Raw genomic sequence first — 19,622 nt, 5'->3', positions numbered from 1 at the left:
TTAAAGTAATCCTTATATTTAGAATTGTGTTGTTGACTATGTTGTTGACTATGTCTAACAATGCCTGTAATTCCAAAACAGTTAATGTGATAAATCTCGTTAAACCCGTTGAATTAAAGCTGAAAGTCTACACTTCAATCACATGATGATGGATTCTTTTCAAATCCACTCTGTACTGAGGCAAAATTAGAAAGTTGTGTCGCCGTCCTTTGTAATTCCAAATGTCCAACAGTCAACACTTCAATAATAATAATTATTATAATAATAATAATAATAATAATAATTATAATAATAATAATAATAATAGTTGTAGTAGTATTAGTAATAGTAGTAATATATATTGTCGAACCTTTTTATTTGTGCATGTAATTTTGTTTTTCATAAAGTATTTCATATCTCATTTGTTTTGTTTCATTTTAGTCGTGTAGCCATTGAACGAGGGTTGTTTCTGCGCGGTTTTGTCGGTGTTTCCGTGAAGGCAGCAGCAGTGCAGCAGCGCAGCAACGGAGGAGGGAGGGCCCTGCAGCCGCTGTTCTCTGGTAGAAACCCCGTAGTGCAGCACAGCAGCGCCATTCGGTAACTGCAACAGTATCCAAAATGGCAGGAGCTGATGGAGACGACTCTCTCTACCCTATCGCTGTTCTCATTGATGAACTGCGAAATGAGGATGTTCAGGTAGTTAACAGTGGTTTCGATTTTAATGGCTGTTTATACTTTATAGTAAAAAGAAGCCATTTTGACGTATTTTAGTCTGAATGCTAACTATTAAATATGCTAGCTAACGTTCCCGGCCAGGGCCTATCACGAATTTTCTGCCGGGCGCACCCAGCCTTGCTAATCTGGCTGGTTGTTTGTCAGGCTTAACGACGTTGATTGTCAATCTGGAGTATCGTATAATATAATTTTCTTCCGGCAATTGCTTAAATCAGCTGAAACATAAATGTAATAAAATGAATTGGGCAAGACCATCCAAGTTAACCGGGTCATTGGTTTAGCCGCTAGCGTTAACGCATCGCTAGTAGCCAGCAGTATCCTAGCTAATAGACTAGCGTTAAAGTTAGCAAACACAACAACAGGGCGTTCAAGGCCGCAGTGGGCAGAGCTCATTGTTGTTAGCTTGTTTATTCCTTCTCAGTTTGTGCAAAGCTAGCATTTCGGGTTTGCTAACATAGTTCATTGCTCTTTTGAAACGCTCGTTAACGTAGCTCAATAGTTATGACTCAAAATAGAATCAATTACTTTCTGCCTGGGTTAGCAGGGTGTGCAGACGCTCAATCATTGACACTGGATATAAAATGTGCCTAAACTTCGCTAACGTTACGTCCATTTTGTGTACAGTTACGATTGAACAGCATCAAGAAGCTGTCCACGATTGCCTTGGCCCTTGGAGTAGAGAGGACTCGTACTGAACTACTTCCCTTCCTCACAGGTAATAAAATCACTAATCTTTCCCGTAAAAAAAAAAAAAAAAAAAAAACATCTGATGTGTTACACAAGTAGCTACGCACTGTTTTTTTCAAAGGTTTTGGCAAGGAGAAATGCTGAATGTGTTGTAGTTTAAACCAGTCCAAGCTGTTGCAATAACTGTCAGCCACGGTGCTGCATTTCCAGAACTGAATATATATTCTTACAGGTGTTTCACAAGTCTTTCTGTCGTCCCTCAGACACTATCTATGATGAAGATGAAGTGCTCTTGGCCTTGGCTGAGCAGCTTGGCAATTTCACTATGTTGGTGGGAGGGCCAGAGTATGTCCACTGTCTCCTGGTAAGTTTAGTGGCATCAAAGTGTCTGGAGAGTTAATGTAAATATATGATTATCAGGGGACAAATTTCCCCCTGCTTTTTAAGCATAAAACAAAAACCATACAAGTCATTTGAAAAGTCCACGCTGTCAGCACAATACACTGCCATGTATATTGCAATTATTGAATGTGTTGTTTAATGTAAGGATACAGCTTCTGAGTGTTCTAAAAGTTTTTAGCTGATAACCAAGTTCGATGGCAGAGGCATATGTTCGCATGCTGATTGTAACCACATAGACAATTGTAATTGCTTTGAAATGTATTTAGACATTAGTAAGCCCCCGAATAGACCGTAATGCTTACCTTTAGAATACCTAACCAAAAATACTGTGACATTACCAATCAAGAGTGTAAAATGTTGATGTATTAAATATTGTATTCTACTTTTCAAGTATCCAAATCTACATAAACAACAACATGTCGTCTTGTATGTGTAAGTACTTGAAGAACCTTATCCCTGTGTAACCTTATTCCTTCTTGATCAACAGCCTCCTCTGGAGAGCCTAGCTACAGTGGAAGAAACCGTAGTCAGAGACAAAGCTGTAGAGTCACTGCGAAAGATCTCTCAGGAGCACTCTCCAGTTGACCTGGAGGTCCACTTTGAGCCTTTGGTCAAGCGGCTGGCTAGTGGTGACTGGTTCACTTCTCGCACATCTGCCTGTGGCCTCTTTAGTGTCTGTTATCCCCGTGTCTCCAGCACTGTCAAGGCCGAGATCCGCCAGTAAGTGGCTTCTGAATGAAGGGAAACAATTTTAGATTACTATAAATCCTTATTTACAGTCATGTACATAATGTATGATGTCAGGCATGAAATTTAATGTAGACCTGGGGTGATTGCTTTAGGCTTCTAACCTGGTTTGGTTCTTCAGTCACTTTTGTTTCTCTGATAAAATGTCTGTCTTTGGTTTTTATCTCTAGGCATTTTCGCACCTTGTGTTCAGATGACACTCCTATGGTGCGTCGTGCTGCAGCATCTAAACTGGGAGAGTTTGCCAAAGTCCTGGAGCTTGATTATGTAAAAAGTGACATTATTTCCCTCTTCACTGCTCTGGCTTCTGACGAGCAGGTATGAGCACTTTGTATTCTTTCTTTAAACCTAAGCTGCTGTTGCAGTCTGCTCCTTGCTGTCCCTTGTAAGTCTTTGGCTTTTTAACCTGGTGATGACCAAACTGATCCCATTACCTTTCTCCATTAGGACTCAGTACGGCTGCTTGCAGTGGAGGCTTGTGTCAGCATTGCCACTCTGCTGCCTCAGGAGGACCTGGAGACCTTGGTGATGCCAACCCTGCGCCAGGCTGCAGAGGACAAGTCCTGGAGGGTCCGCTACATGGTGGCTGACAAGTTCTCTGAGGTAAGCAGCTGATTTCTTTCCTTCTTGTCTTCCTCTCAAGTTGTCATTCTGATTAAATGTACAATTATCCAAAAAAGATAATTGAGATGCAAGTCCCATTTAGAGCACTCTTTGTTGTCCATATCCAAAGAAACATCTAGCTCTAACAATATTGATGTCTGGAGATTGCAAATAAGGCTTTATGCTATGTTCTCTATCATACACACAACCACCAAGTCAGAGAGGACATTATGTTTGAATGTGTGGGCATATTTTACTAACCGGGATGATAAGGGCAAAATACAATATCACAAGTGTGGTACAAGTGTACCTGTGACCTTAGGTAAAATTAAATGTTAAAATCTGTGATTATCATTAAAGAATGAACCACCAGAGTATTCTTGAAGATCAGTGAAAATTGATGCTTTGTAGCACTTTAAGTTATTGCCCTATTTTAACTCTTGGATAATGATAATCTGCATTATTCTGCAGCAAGTACTTCCAGAGTAAACACTGACAGATGTCACACATATATAATAAAAATTGTAGCTTTGCTGCTGCACATGTTCTCTTTTCAGTATGATTACTGACATTTTGGCAAATGTTTTTTTTTTTTTTTTTTGGCTTCCTGGTAAGTTTTGTAGAGCAAGAAAGACAGGGTGGGCACAAGTTGGAGTGTAACAAACTGAACTGATATTCAACTATATTTGGTAAAAATTGTATATAATTTCAATTGTAATAATCAATGTTGTGACGTGTATCAGACTACACTTGCAAAGTCATATCAATAGAGTCAAAACATCAATTCACTGGTACACATCTTGCGACAGTTTCCTATATGTACAGCTTTACACATTTGAGCTATCTCTTGACAAACAGTTGCTGGGGTCTGTAGCTGCACACAGCATCTCATAGGTCCCGTGACGTTCCTGGCTTTGTTCACTGTGGTAACTCAACAAAATACATGTTAATCCTGGATATATTGGAAACTAGCTTGCCAGCCAAAAGCTAACAAGAAGATAGTTTTAAGTGGTTTTGAGAATGTCATTTTTCACCACTGACAGTTAAGCTTACTTGCTTGAGGTTCCCCGTGCTTTATAATCTTTGTTCTGTGTTGGTCAAAACGTGTCCTGGACCTATCTCTGAACTGGATCCACGGAGGTGAAATTGTCAGTGAAACTGTCCTCTGACTAGGGGTTTGAACAAAAATCATTTCCCAAATAGTCAGTGCTCCCTAAATCTTAACTAAAATGAAGCAGTAAAAACTGTTTCCACACAAAAATTGATTGATAACAATCTGAATAGATGAGGACTGATTTCTCCATTCAGAGATTGACAGTTTTCGTAATGGTCATCCCTCTGCCTGACAACACTGTTGAAATTCAGTTTCTGAAGCATGTTCTTCAGAATCCTTTTTTAAATGTGCAATATGTTAGTATTTTAGTTTAAAAAAAAAATCTGAAATTATTAAGATTATCAACAGAAAGTGAAGAGAACAGTTTTGACGTTATGTCAAAGACATCTATGTATTGTGTAGCAGAGATATCTACTGAAGTTAACATGATAACCAGCTAACCCCAGCCCAGCATAATACCACATTGATTCTCAAGAGGCAATGGTGAGTCACAGTAGCATCCAGTCTGCCGTCATGTGAGGATGAAGACGTAACTGCGACTAGGCTATAAACCTATGTTGCTGCCGTCCTCTCTGTGACGTTCCTCCGCTCTTTCCTCAAGCTCAGCTTTTGATGCTGCTGCTCTCCCTCACCCTCATGTTCCTCGACCTCTCGTGACTCGTACTCTACTCCTGCCACCACTATTTCTGACCGTCCACTAGCCAACCGATGCAGCAGCCCACCGGGATTTTGTCTTGGTATTTCCGATGGCCAGTCCGACTATGGCATAGGGGAAGGGGAGATGGGAGCAGGGACCAAAGAATGCATTTCCTTGTTTTGCAGGGTAGGGTTGGACACCCCAACATTCTGGTAATATGCTTCCCCCTATTTTTTTGGAGCATGAATTTGACAGCTGGCCAATTCTTACACATTGCCCCTTTAAGTATTCCACAGTTAATCTCAGAATATTTGAAATGAAAATAAAATGAATATAAATATGTCTCTAATGATATGATGAAGAAATTGGGAGTTGTTGGCTTAGTGTTCAGGTATAGGGATAATGTCAAAAAAATTTTTAAAAATCCACTGTCCATGCAGCCACCTAAAGAGTTTTCGACGTGCTTTGAAGAAATGAGCTCAGAAACATTATTTTGACTCATTGGTTAAAAGGAACATACTGGCTATACTTCTAGGCTTTACATTGGCACCAGAATGAATCCAAAATGCTGCAGGATCTTTATATGACACGGTAGCCCAATTAATGTTGGAGTACAGCAACCGTAAGTGTCTTAACCATGTTGTTGTAATGCATCCAGGGCTTTTGCATTTGAAGTTGGAACTGGGTTAATAGCAGACTTTTCTTTGTATTAAGCATATTTATTGTTAGAGCCAGATTTCAGACTTTGAAAATTTGATTTCAATAAAAGGGTTCTCATCAAGTAGGAATTACATTTTGTTTATCATTGACACCACCCCTAACAACAAGACATCAAAATGAACTAAAATCTAATAAACTCTACATCAAATGCCTAGGTATTAAAAAATTATATTAGACATTGCTTCAGTTGTCTAAGTTGTTACATCACCTGTTATATCTTTCATTAGCCCCCCTTTTTTTATTCTCAGCTAGAATTCGTAATGTCTTTTTGTTTTAATTTTTCCCCACATGGGTAATTGGATATTGAGGCACTTTGATTTATCTCTTAATGTAGCTCCAGAAAGCAGTGGGGCCAGAGATCACGAAGAACGATCTGGTCCCAGCATTTCAGAATCTTCTGAAGGACTGTGAAGCTGAGGTCCGCGCTGCTGCAGCCAACAAAGTCAAAGGTCAGTACAGGATATGCATTCATTAATCAAAGCCTCAATGTCTGAAGGAGAGGAATTCCATGGGGGAAATTGAACAGCTTGTTTCGGCCTCTTGTCCAGCCAGTTTTTTATTGACAGTTTGCTTTTCTTCTTTCTGTTAGAATTCTGTGAGAACCTCCCGGAGGACAATCGTGAACAAATCATAATGACTCACATTCTGCCCTGCGTCAAGGTAAAAAATAAACCTTTCTGTCAGCCACACTGGCACATTTCTGTGGTGCTTCACTTCTCAGTTGAACAAAAAACACTTTGATTTGCTATGAGTTACTAAGCATGGAAAAGAAGTGGAGGCCTATCTTTTTATAGTCTTCCCCAAAGCGTTGATGCAGACGTGGTGTCACGACATCCACTTTATTGAAAACTTTTCTTCTTTTTTTTTATTCTTTCTTTCTTTTTTCTTTTTTTTTTAAACAAACCCAGAGTTTAACAGCATAATGTGGATGCCTTATACAGATATGAAACTGAAAGTTTGTCTGAAAATCTGCTATACAATTGTCAGTTGCATAGAAAAACAGTGTGCTCATGACAGTAAGTACAGAAGGTCAACATTTAGGGACTGTGTCCACAGGCAACCGTTTTTGTGCTTGAAGCACCCATGACCTCATTTTCAGAGCGCTTCTATTAAGCGTTTATTGTTGCTAGGTTACCAAAACCATCTTCTAGCACTTCCGCATCTCTGCAGTGTTAGATCGCAAATAACCGGATGTGTTCCAGAAGTTGAACTATTTTCAACTGAATGCGCTGTGAGTGCAGCGTGGGGGAAAAGCTGTACGCTGAGGGCATTTTTGCACTGAGGACGTTGAATTCTGAACTTTTTTTTTTTTTTTTTTTTTTTTTTAAATAGAAAATAGATGCTGGCAGCACAAAAAAACAGCTGCCTGTTGAAACAGGCGCTTAACCAGGAAGCTGCTCTGTAAAGTTGAATACACATTCACGACACAAATTTTTGATTAAAATTCACATCAGTCATCGTTTTTTTCTCTTCGAGCTGTGATTAAAAACTTATTTCGTTTACAACTTGTATATTGCTTGCCCTACCAGACTGAGACATTTTTCCCCAGATCCTCCCCAGATCTCAGTAGTTGATGAGAAAATGTTTAAACTGGCCAAAACTATGAAAATAAGAACCAAGTCGTAAACAAAAATCTTTTAATAAGATCTTGGATGAGACAGCAAATTAGCGAAGTTTCAGGAGTAGAAATGTTTCCACTCCATATTGATGACCTCTGTTTGCTTTTGATCAGAGTAAACCATAAAATCCATTCAAGTGGACAGCATTCACATAAACATGCTTACAAAAGGAGAGAGAGTCTGACTACAACCTTGTAGAGGCAGTAGACTTTTAAATACCTAAAGATGCCCATTAACGAAACCCTAACCATATGTTAGCCCCTAACCGGGGTATGTTTTGTGGGGTGTTTGCAAAACACAGTGAGTAAGACATTGTCTGTGTGCCAGTGTTGGTCAGATTTTGAACAGCAGGTGGCACTGTTGTATTTTGTTCACCGATAAGTTCATTCTTAAAAAAAATCCTTATATCATTGCAAGTTGATTTTTATTTTATTTATTTAATTATTTTTAAATTCATGAATGGTAGTGGAAGTACAGCTTCCTGGAGCTAAAGACTATTTTTTGTAAAAGGTACAGACCAGTGTCACAAAGCACCACCGTACTTATCCTGTCAACACATCAGCAGTGGAACAAAGCTATACGGGTAGCAACAAACTGACACGAAACCTTAGAAAGCTGTAAAACACATCATGGTAGTAACTCAAAAATATGCATGACTTGTGATAACATAGCATAGGTCCCACTACAGGGTAAATGATCTGCTTAAATTGTTGAGTATGTTGCTAATAAATTTGTATATTATATCAAATCTGAAAATGATTTCTTCGACAGTTATACAATTATTTAATACCTACAGAATTTTGACTAAAAGCTTCCATGTGATATTGGTTTGATTGGTTATGTTTCAACATGACAGGGTTATGGGCAGTTTGTGTCTTTTGTCTATGTTATGCCATTTCTGTTTCTGTCTACATCATATTTGAAGTTTTTCAACCTACATTATTAAACTGCAATAACTGTCTTCACTAGTATTAGGTCCACTTTACTGTGTATTTAAACACAAGTCGATTATAGCCTGCCTCTCTGTGAATATGACCCATAGCAGTAGTCTTGATGTTTATTTACGTACTTTCTGTCTTAACTATTTGTTTGTGCTGATCTTTGTGTCTCCTGTGTGTCCTGTCCCTGACCAGGAACTTGTTTCAGACACCAACCAGCATGTGAAGTCAGCCCTGGCCTCAGTCATTATGGGCCTTTCGACCATCCTGGGCAAGGACAACACAATAGAGCACTTACTGCCTCTCTTCCTGGCTCAGCTCAAGGACGAGGTAAAGGAAATGCAGACTTGTAATCATGGGCCCCAATTTATCTTTTTATATTTTCCACAGCTGACTGTGGAAATCCTCAAGGGAGTTCTTGGTTTGGTAAAATTCACAACAAAAGTGAGTGTTCCTGTGAAGTGGCCTTCAGTTATCAGCATGTCAGAAACAGGGTAGAGCCACTTAGCCGCAACCACCAGATGTACCTGGCTGCCACCTGGCCAGGATAGGAGGATGATTCATGCAGCTGGCAGCTAGACTGAGACCTTAAAGTTTGAATAGCTGTGTCTAGAGGGAACCATAATGAAAAGCTAGACACAACTATATACGTTACTGCTTGATGCTTTTTGATTGTATGTACCGTATTAAATGTTGGTATTTAGTGGTTAAAGTAGGTTGAGCAAGGCTACGGTGCCAGCTGGTCATGTAGCACATAGGATTGTCTTGTAATGAAATTGGATGCATCCTTTCATCAGTCTGCCTGCTTTGCATTTGTTATTTCCGTGACTGTCAGTATTAGATGTACTTTTGAAATGATTTGTTCCTGGAGTTGTTACTGTAACAAAATTGTAGAGCAGTGTGGTTTATGAATATGCATTGAGTTACAATGAGCTGGGTTTTAGCTGATGAAAGTCATTGGACATTCTTCCTCTAACCTGACAGTTTCATCTAGAACAACGATAGCCCACTCACATCTTGTCAAATGAGTACATTTCCATGACATTAATTTGCCCATTGAGACATGAGTTTGGCAGTTTAGACACAAAGGTATATAAATGTTTCAGAAGGCTTGAGACCGTCAGTTCTTCCACTACTTTCCTTAGTACTATTTAAAGATGGCCCAATTTCCTCACAGCACAAATGCCAGACCAAAAGTGTCTAATTAGATTACAGTCCAAACCGACAGCTTTGACTTGCAGATTTCAATAATTCAAGGTGCATCTGTCTGAGGACAGTTTTAAAGGGAGTGAGATGGAGGATCTTCTGAGGCATGTCATTCATTCAAGAACGGGATTATTTCTAATTGTCAAAGTGCCGTATTTGACTGCTGCTCTCTTCCCACTTGCTTAACGAGCTTGATTTAGAGTAGAGGTATCAAATCACTGTGCAGTTTAGGGCTTCTGGTTTTGGGATTTTGTGGATGAAAAGTTTTGTTAGCTGTTCTAATTGTTAATACTGTGTCCAATGTAGAACTAAAGCAGATCTCGATTTAGGGCTCATGGATACAAACCTGGACTACATTATTCTACACAAAATGGCTTTGAAGTCTATTTTGTTTAGAGTGGCCAAAGTGGCTTGGCTTGGCTGGAATCAAGAAATTCGTACTTTGGAGAGAATAAAAAACAGTGCTATAGTTATTCAATGTAAAGCTTAAAAAGTTTATTTTAACTTCAGATTATGTCAGGTTTATGAGATATGCTTTGTTTAATTTTGGAATACTTTGCTGTGATGGAAGCATGACGCCATAAGTTTAACTTGTCCGTCTTAATTTTTCTGTAACAGTGCCCAGAAGTGCGTCTCAACATCATCTCCAACCTAGACTGTGTGAACGAAGTGATTGGCATCCGTCAGCTCTCCCAGTCACTCCTGCCGGCCATTGTGGAGCTGGCAGAGGATGCAAAGTGGAGGGTCCGCCTTGCCATCATTGAATACATGCCCCTGTTGGCAGGACAGCTGGTGAGTCATGGAGTCTAGGAAGACAGCTGAAACCCATATAAAATGTTTTAAAGGTGTTTCTAATTAGTTCCATGCGCAGACCCAGAAGTCTTAGCAATATGCAGACAAATAGACTTTATCAGGCCTGATTCGATTGTAGACATCGAGGAAATCGCTCTAATTGGGCTGTGTCCTTGTTTCCTCAGGGAGTGGAATTCTTTGACGAGAAGCTCAACACCCTTTGTATGGCCTGGCTTATTGACCACGGTAAGGCCCTCTTATGGATTAAAGTTTTCCAAAGGATTATGTCAGACACTGACAAATTGAACTCAGCGGTTGCTTAATTGGAGATGCGTAAATTAGCAGCTTGTTTGGTAATATACTTTTATTCTATGAATACAGATTAATATCGTTCTTTTCTAGTTTTATGTATGCTCTTATAACACCATAACCTCCCAAAAATTACCAAATTCCCTCTTTCATACATTTTCTAGTTGTGCTCATTTTATTTTATATTATTTATTTATTTATTTATTTTATTTTATTTTTTTGGGAAGGATCTTGCTTAGAGCTTCTGCTATGTCTCCTCATTTTCCATTACACGGAAGGTTGCATTAGAGCATCACAGCTCTTACTCACCTGAGCCCGGCCAGTCAACAGACGGGTGTCCTCTTACCGCTCTGATACTGTATTATTACCACAACACAGATAGCCTGGGCAGAAGGGAAGAGAAAATCAGCAGAGAGGGTGGGAGTGACAAAATTGAGGGCTAAGGGTGAGATGTGGTAATCTGCAGCTGTCTGTTGTACATGCTGGTAAAGGCTGTGAATAACAGGTTCTCTTATCTCAAACTCCATATACAGTATACTCTTGCTGTAAGTAGGGAAACACAACTACAACCTGTATTACAATGGTTTTGACAAGTTGTCGTTCAAATTTGTGTCACATGGGGATAGTTAAGCTACCATGTTTCACTCTGTCATACTTTCTGCATGTATTATTTAAACTACTTAGATTAACCTTGTTCTTGAAGGCAACACCCTGCAATTCATGCTGTGTATTTACACTCGAGTTAATGGAGTTAAAAATTACAGTTGTGTAACTCTGTGGCTGAGTTTATATCTGAGCAGGTTTGCCCTGGGCTCTTCTCTCTATCCAGGACCGTTCTGTGAGACAGTCGCCCATATATAAAGGCTAGAAGAGCCGTGTGCCCATCAAGCTAACACACCCCACTCCATTTTATGATCTCAAACATTGTGTTTTGCATACATTTTTTCAGAGTATATAGTGTTCTCTCCACATTGAGTTTTCCAATTAGAGAGACATGCTCGCTATTGAGGACAAAGGGCCAGCTGGGTTACATCATTGGAATGCTGCTGGTGCAAGTTTCTGTATGTACGTGTGTGTGTGGGGCTGTGGCTGTGTGTGTGTAGCTGTGGCTGGGGTTAAGGCTGTGCCACCCTTACGTAAGCCCTTCAAAGAAAGAAAGACAGGACTAGAGAAATCAGCCCAGAATGTTTCCCTCAAAGACTCTATCTTTGTTCACTGCCAGAGAGACCTTATTGTATCAGTTTAAAATTTCACATGACATACAAATGGGCATGATTTCTAGGATTTTCTCATACTGGTACTTGGAAATTTCTCTCTGTATGTTAACCCGGTGTACTGATTACATTCTATTTTCTGGCTTTCTTAGAAATCGTATTGCTGCTTTGACATCCGGTCTTATTTCCAGGAATGTCATGTACTTCATATCCTGTTCTGAGCTTTCATTGAGGCAGCAGTCATACAGTATCTAATTGTGTTTTTTATTGCTGATAATTGAAACGAAAATATCGTTGTCAAATGGCTTTACCTTGTTTCATCTCTACATGGCTTTTCCCATTTTATTAAAATTTCTTTTAGCTTATTTTTATTGCTCAACCATAATAATTAAGTTTAGCTAAGTCACAGTCACAACATTGAAACCGGTAGCTGGTTTCAATGTTGTGACTGATTAGTGTATGAAGAATATGATCCGGAAGGACGTTGAGCAAGATCCAGGTGTCGCCTTAAGTCCTCTGATCTCCTTTCCACCGTGGAGATCTTGAAAGAGACAAGCCTGGATCAAACCATTCACCCAGAATCGTGTCACTATAATTTTCTAGTGTATGCCATTCGTGAGGCGGCCACCTGTAATCTAATGAAGCTGGTGGAGAAGTTTGGAGCTGAGTGGGCTCAGAACACCATTGTGCCCAAAGTGCTGGGCATGGCCAACGACCCCAATTACCTCCACAGGATGACCACTCTGTTCTGCATCAATGTGAGTCAACGGCACCATTTCCCAAAAGCTTCCAATTAATTCAAAGGATTTAATGTCCTGTTAATGTGACACATTTTGGTGTACTATATATAGCTCTTGTGCAAAACTGTATTAATTTCCTTTTTTCAATATTTTTTTTATATAATACGTATTTGACTATTATCTGTACATGTTGTTCACTGTTGTCATCCTTGATTATTGCCCATATTGTGTGTCTCAGGCTTTGTCAGAGGCATGTGGCCAGGAGATCACCACTAAGCAGATGCTACCAGTGGTCCTCAAGATGTCCAATGACCAGGTGGCCAACGTACGCTTCAATGTGGCAAAGTCCCTTCAGAAGATCGGCCCTGTCCTTGACAGCAAGTATGTTGTCTTTTTTAATTTCAGCATCAGATGTTTTCTCTCCACAATGACCACAATGTGCCCTGACAATAAAACCAAGAACCAGCATTGACAATTTGTCTAATAAGGCTCATCCTCTATCTTTGTCCCAAAGTGCCCTTCAAACAGAGGTGAAGCCAGTGCTGGAGAAGCTGGCCTCAGACACAGACATGGATGTCAAGTACTTTGCCCAGGAAGCTATCAGTGGTAAGCATTTCTTTCTTCTGTCATTGTATACAAACTATGAATACCTTGAATCATATCTGACATGTGTTTAGGGCTGAACAATGTAGTGAAAAATCTTTTTAACCTATTTTTTTTTTTTTTTTTTTTTAATGCAGTTCTGGCCCTAGCATAACCAACCAGACATGGCTAAACCAGACAACCACCCAAAACAACAACACACACTTTTACAAGATATTTATTGATGTTCAGGAACAACTGGTAAATGTATAGAGAAAGCTGTTAACAATTGTTTTATCCTTTTTTTCTTGCTCTTTTTCTTTTTTTTCTCCTCCCTTTTTTTTTTTTTTTACTGTCCAATGGTAGTCCATGTCCAGGCATAGCACAGGCTTCTTCGTTTATCTTCCTCTTTGCTGTAAATGGGTGCTTTATTGAGTGATGCATGCTGACCAATGTGCGACTGTACTAGCTAGGCATCACTAACCAGAACCCCTCACATTCCTCCCTTTCACATCCTCGGCCACTGTTGTACTTTAGCCACAGACATTGCAGCATACCACATCTATGTTCGCTACCTAGGGCCTTGCTAGCTCTCTGTGCCTCTGCACTTTCTTTCCAGTGCTAGACGCAAACTCTGAGCAGCAGATGGAGCAACAAGCTGTTTGTTTTGCTGAGCTTCCTCACGAATCAGCCCTTTGATAGCTCTCTTTTCCCAGAGTCCCCGTTGTGGCTCTCCAGAGAAGTGATTGAAAGGTCTGTGCAGGTCTAGTAGGCTGTCTGTTTTTTCCACCAGACCAAACCTGTTGTCTCCTAAATGTCTCACAGGATTGTTCCATACAAAGCTCGGACAAAGAAATAATGGGGGTGTCCATTACTGCATGTAATCTGATGAACTCTCACAATGATTGCATGTATTAATCAATCTCAAATAGTGTCCTTTCCCAACTCTATCTACCAGACTACCCTGCCCTTCTGCACTGTTCTCTGCAGCAACACGGTCTGAATTGGTCAAACAAATGATTTGTGTTGCCCATAATTATCCCTCCTCCAAATCCTCGGTGATTTTTATTGATGTGCAAGGGTGGGACGTAGTAGTCAGTTATTTTCTGCGATATGTTCTCGGCATTGCTCTTAATCTTTGTGCCAATGACTTTGATAAGCAGTGATGTTTTCTTTTCATATGCCTGGGTAAACAGTTTTCACCTGTCCTGTTCTGTTCTGTAAAGAGATGACGTTGTTTTTTTTTTTTCTCTTTAAGGGACACTTTATTCTTTGGAAGTTAATGAGATGGTAAAAACTAAATTGACTACAGCTATCAGGACCGTGGGATTAACAAAACCGTGGCACTCTGTGTCGTAGAGCCACCCAGTTTTCCCTTAAATCCATGCCAAGTCCTCCACTGTACATGAGATTTGAAAGCATAAGGTCGGCGAACGTTAAGGCCTTCACTTTCTAATCTCTACACGATGGAGAACAAGTGCATGCTTTCAAAGAGAGGGGGGATGGGGGACATGGAGTGTGTGTGCATAAGGCTGCATAATGTTTTATTATGGGGTGGGAGCTGGGGCGGTTATGGGCGGGTTGAATAAATGTATCGTCTGTGTTGTTAAAAGAAACTTTTGTCTTTCCCTGAACTCCTCCCACTGTTCCCTTCTCCTCCCCTCCTGACCTCTCATTTTGTTCTCTTGAATAAACCTTGATTGTTAATTGTCCTGTATCTCAAAGACTGTGCTTTTATTTTTATTTTGAATTATCTCCACAATTGGGATGCTGTACTACTGTATCTTGATCTGAATAAAGTAACTCAAAGGAACGACTGTATCCTGTTTTTATGATTAGTAACTGCCTAAGAACATCAAGGCTCTATCACTGTGATTGCCAATTTGCTACATGACAAGAAACGGGAAACCATCCTATTATAATATTATTATCACTGTATTAGCGTGTATAATGAATTTGAGTGAATTGTCAATGAAATGCACAGTGCCTACATCGTTTTTGATACCAAAGAGAAAGAAATGCCATAACCTTAAATAGATCACTGTCAAGTTAACAGTCCAGACCGACGTTATGAGGACATCAAAATAAATATGAAAATGCAATTATATCAATAAAATCTGAATTATTTCCATTAGGGTTCTTGATTATAAAGATGCAGGGTCCAGTTGACCAGGCGACATCACACCACCAACAACCTAACAGAATTAAGACCTTTTATAATCGAACCACTCAAGGTCAAAAATTAAAAAAAAAAACAACCAGAAAAAGGCAAACTTAAGTGTGTGTGTGTGTGTGCGCGTGCTTGCTGAAGTTTTGCAGTTGAAACACTTGGAACGGTTTAAATACCGAGAAAAGTCGGAGTTTGTTTGTTTTTTTTTTTTTATGTGCACGGAATGAAGCAGTGCTTCAGTGTCAGGCCGAAGTGTGATGGGTGACAGCGGACGAGCCCCTCGCTTAAAGACATGCCATTTGTCTGTCAAGCCGCGCGGTGACCGTGAGTGCACAACAATGTCAGAGTCCTGCCAGAAACTCCAGATTGGCCCGAGGTCCGGGACTTGTGGCCGCTCTAGGACTTGAGACGTTGTTCTGAAGCCATCCCTGCGCGTAGCCTCGGCTTTATGTTGGTGGGCGCGTTTTCTCGCCGAAAAAAAAACAAAAAGAAAAAAATCGTCCCCAGTCACGGTTGTGTGTCGCAGTCTGCAGAAGGTCTTCCTTGAGGATCTCTCTGGCTTTTACTGCGGCGTTCGCCGCCTCCTCAGTCCTCAGCAGCCTTCCAGGGCCTGCGGCGGCGGCGACATCCCCACAGCAGGACGATGCCACCCCGAGGCTCCGCGAGGGGGGTGCTGCGCTTTCGGAAACATAAACTTCGCGTTTATTATAAGTACAAGAAAAGACTGAATTTGGTCTCGCTGGGCCACCACGATCAAAGTTGGGTTTTTTTTTTTTTTTTTTAAAGAGGCCTAATTATGTCCTCTGTGACTTTGTGATTTCAATCCCGAAGTTTCAAGATATGCAATTCTCTTTGGAGGCTTTGTATAACAGTATAAAGTTGAGCTTTCTCAGCCCGCGGACGACTGTAGAAAATGCGGGCTTCGTTTCACGTGTTCCTGGCGTCGTGTTTGCTCAGCTCTGACCCGGTAGGCGGCCGCTGCGGAGATGAAAGCGCGGGTCCTCCGGGCTGTTGTGGCCGCGCGGAACCCCCGAGCGGAGCGGAGCAGGGCGGGTCCCGCACCTGACACCTGCCCCCCACCCCACCCCCACCCCCACCGACTATTGCCGGGGAGAGGACGGCTGCAAAATAAGGGCTTGGTCGCGAATGGATGTTTGTCTTTCTCGAGCAAGTGCTGGTTGAATTTCTGAAAAACACGTTTACATCTGACCCAGGTTTTCGGGGTCACGGTATTATCACCGCGCTTGTTGAATCCAAATCAGCGGTCACATGGAAGAGACTTTCATGAGAATCGCAACCTTTTCTGGTCAATCTCCTCATATCTCCCATGAGCCCGCCATTGCACGCCACGCACACCCACCGTGATGCACAGGTCGGCGTGTGGCGGCTGTGGCGTCAGCGCGTCCCGCTGCTGCTGCTGCTGCTGCTGCTGCGAGACCACCCCTGGAGCCGCTGGATGTGCGTCTCGAGAAAGGGGGACTGAGGGCAGACCGGTAACAGAGCCAAAACCGTACGCCGGGCTTTTCCCCACCTAGGACAGACACTGCAAGGAGAGTTTTGGGGGTTTTTTTGGTTTGTTTTTTTACAGATCTAAACGCAGAGGAACATGCAAAGCTTTGGGCTGCGTTTTTGTTTCCTACAATCGAAAATCTTCATTAAAACCCGACTACAAATCTGCTTGAGTTCATGAGGCGGTAATGAAACAGCAGGAACTGGTTTCTTTCCTATTTAGATCCTCTTACTGTGGGGCGCGCGGGGGGGGCAGCCAGAGCTCTTGACAGCGCTGAGAGGCCCTGACGTCAATGCAGCTGCCTCCCAGGACTGTGTCATTTATAATGAAAGAAGTCAAGCAAAGCCCGCACGCAGCACGACATACACACACACACACACACACACACACACACGCAAAGCGAGGTCAGATGCTCTCAGGGTGATAAATGACAAGCATCAGTCAGGGAGAAAAGGAGCGTTGGCCCACTCCTTTTTTTCCTTCAGTCACCTTCTCGCCTCTCTTATCCATTGAGGGGGGGGGGGGGGCAAACTTTCTCCTCTAGATAACATCTGTCGTTACACGAAGATCGCGCGGAGCAGAGTGAGAGCGTGCCCATCCAGCCCCGAGCCTGCAGGAGCGGATATATGTGTGTATATATTTCTATACTGGGATTTCTGTCTCTCGTCCAGTCTACTGGCCAGCGTGTGTTCAGAGACGATGGGGACTGAAGTCTGGATTATGGGGGGGGGATGCTGCCTAATGAGTGCAGTGCGACCTTCAGCAAAGAGCTGATTTCATGTACGAAAAATCTTTGTTCCACTGGCAAATCCTCACACACACACACACACACACACACACACACAAACACACACACACACATACCATGCAGAGCCACAGCATTTACGTCAGACTCACTTGCTTCAAAGCCTGTACTGCTGTGCCGGGCTGTGCATTTGTTTTTTTTATGTTGTGTGTGTGTGTGTGTGTGTGTGTGTGTGTGTGTGTGTGTGTGTGTGTGTGTGTGTGTGTGTCTGAAATGCACAGTGAATATCACAGAAAAGGTGCAGCTTTTTACAAAAGTAGATTTTTTTTTTCCTCCTCTGAATTCAGAACTGGAGCGTTTATTATTATTATTTTATTTATTTTTTTTGGGATCAGCTCTCATCCTGAACAGTGCTGCGATATCCTTCTCTAAAAGACGCAGTAGGATGTTGTCATCCACCCTGCCCCCGTTGTCACGGCAACCATTGATGTCATTACAGTATATTTTGGCCCGATCAGTGAATAGGCCTCTGATATTGTGATATTTTATGGAGAAGGAGGAGGGAGAAGATTAGCGCTGTCTGTCCTCGTATCAGCTTTCTTTCCTCTTGTCTCTTCCCCCAGGAGTCGGTGACAGACAGCCTGCTGGAGGTCTCAGTAGCAGACAGAGCCGCTGAATACACACTATAAATAACTCCATTTGAGTGGAAAACGCTGGCTTCTTTTAGGGAACTTAGCTATGAGGTCGCACTTTGCAAATATAGAATTAAAGTGTGTCAGTGCGCGTCATGTCAAGTGTGTGTGTCATCTTATCTGGTTGTTGGAGGAAGGAGTTTTTTTTTTTTTTTTTTTAATTTTGTCCCCCCCCCCAGCAGAGCTCATGGTTGGATCCCATTTAAAGCTGCTGTCTCGCGGCTCGTTTCGCAGTCATATTAACTTTGCATTGAAGGCCACAGATACAAAGCGCGAGGCTACTGACCCCCCCCCCCCACTCCTGGTGGTGTATTAGTGGGATTAGCTGTTCTCTGTCTGAGTGGGCTGATTGGATTGACGTGGACCGTCTACATGACCCTCTCCACACAGGAGCGACAGGCCTCTGCTCTCAGCTGGCATTTTGAAGCGCTGTCATTTTGCTCCGGGTGCGTTTACAACACTGGAACTTGCAGCCCTCTTCTCAGGTGTGTCGCCGGGTCCAGCCAATCAGAGCTCGGCTCAGGACAGCCCCCCCCCCCCTTTTTTTTTTACTGTAGCTGCGCATTGCTATCAGAGAGGGTGTTTCGAGTTTTACGCAGTTTAATAAACACTGACGCGGTTCGCCATGGAGACGGACTGAGTGTGATGTCAGATCAGCGACCTCGGCCACTGGTCGGGGCTTCAGCTCTTATCAGTGGTGGTGAATTACTCAGCATACAAAGTGAATATTTCGGAGACACAGAATTAAGGGGGTCATCGCGTAACTCCAAAGTGTTGGTTTTATTTGCCCAGGTTTTGAAATGACTCCTCCCTTGAGATTTCCCACCTTCACGCCCCCCCCCAACAAAAAAAAACAATGGAGGTGAATAGAAACTTTATATGTGGTGCTCACTGCAGTAAGAAATGCTATTAAGGAGAAATTCGGTGACCCCGGGTGACTGCACCCTGAAGAAGGCGTAGCGGAAATGTCTTTGGAAGTTTATCCTCCTGTGCAGAACTGAGAACTGAATTAAAGGAACAACCTGATTACGTTGTGTAAGCAAACCATTTTTATTTTTTTTGGTACTTTTTAAAGCTATGGGGCACCACAAATAAAAGTTCCGTTCGTTTCCATTGTGTTGGGGGGTAAAACCTGGATTACCATCCAGGTGTAAAGCGGGCAACACTTGGGAGCGATTTAAATTCGGTGACGAGTCCTGTGGCCGGGTTTCCTCTGCCACTAACCAGACGGCGCTTGAGAAATGACTCACGTTTTCTTTTTTTGTCTTCTCACCTCTTATTCAGACTAGACGGGGAGAGTTTGCTGCCTTGGGGGTAAATTCTGTCCTGCTCTGGCAGGTAAACACATGAGCCTTTCCTAAACATCCTCCGACGTCCCTGTTCTTTTTGTCATGAGCGGAGAGACCCGACACTAGTCATCTGCTCTGTGGCTCTCTGCCTTCATTTAAGCTTGTGACGGGAAGCCAGAACTGCGGCGCTCT

The 19,622-nt window shown here is 42.0% G+C and overlaps 1 protein-coding gene across 1 annotated transcript; it reads left to right on the top strand.

Moving 5' to 3' along the window:
- The first annotated feature begins 484 nt into the window (after nucleotides 1-484).
- ppp2r1bb (protein phosphatase 2, regulatory subunit A, beta b) lies at nucleotides 485-14,837 on the top strand. The gene is made up of 15 exons (XM_040130777.1): nucleotides 485-675; nucleotides 1,339-1,429; nucleotides 1,665-1,765; nucleotides 2,291-2,523; nucleotides 2,721-2,868; nucleotides 2,998-3,153; nucleotides 5,959-6,073; nucleotides 6,214-6,284; nucleotides 8,377-8,511; nucleotides 10,006-10,179; nucleotides 10,365-10,425; nucleotides 12,306-12,460; nucleotides 12,681-12,823; nucleotides 12,957-13,048; nucleotides 13,183-14,837. The coding sequence occupies exons 1-15, from the start codon at nucleotides 598-600 to the stop codon at nucleotides 13,197-13,199; spliced, it is 1,770 nt and encodes a 589-aa protein (XP_039986711.1). The 5' UTR covers nucleotides 485-597; the 3' UTR covers nucleotides 13,200-14,837.
- Nucleotides 14,838-19,622: the final 4,785 nt, after the last annotated feature.

Source organism: Xiphias gladius, chromosome 7 (genome assembly GCF_016859285.1).
Source record: "Xiphias gladius isolate SHS-SW01 ecotype Sanya breed wild chromosome 7, ASM1685928v1, whole genome shotgun sequence".
In the NCBI taxonomy this organism is placed as follows: Eukaryota; Metazoa; Chordata; class Actinopteri; order Istiophoriformes; family Xiphiidae; genus Xiphias; species Xiphias gladius.
This window is presented reverse-complemented; position numbering and strand designations above follow the sequence as displayed.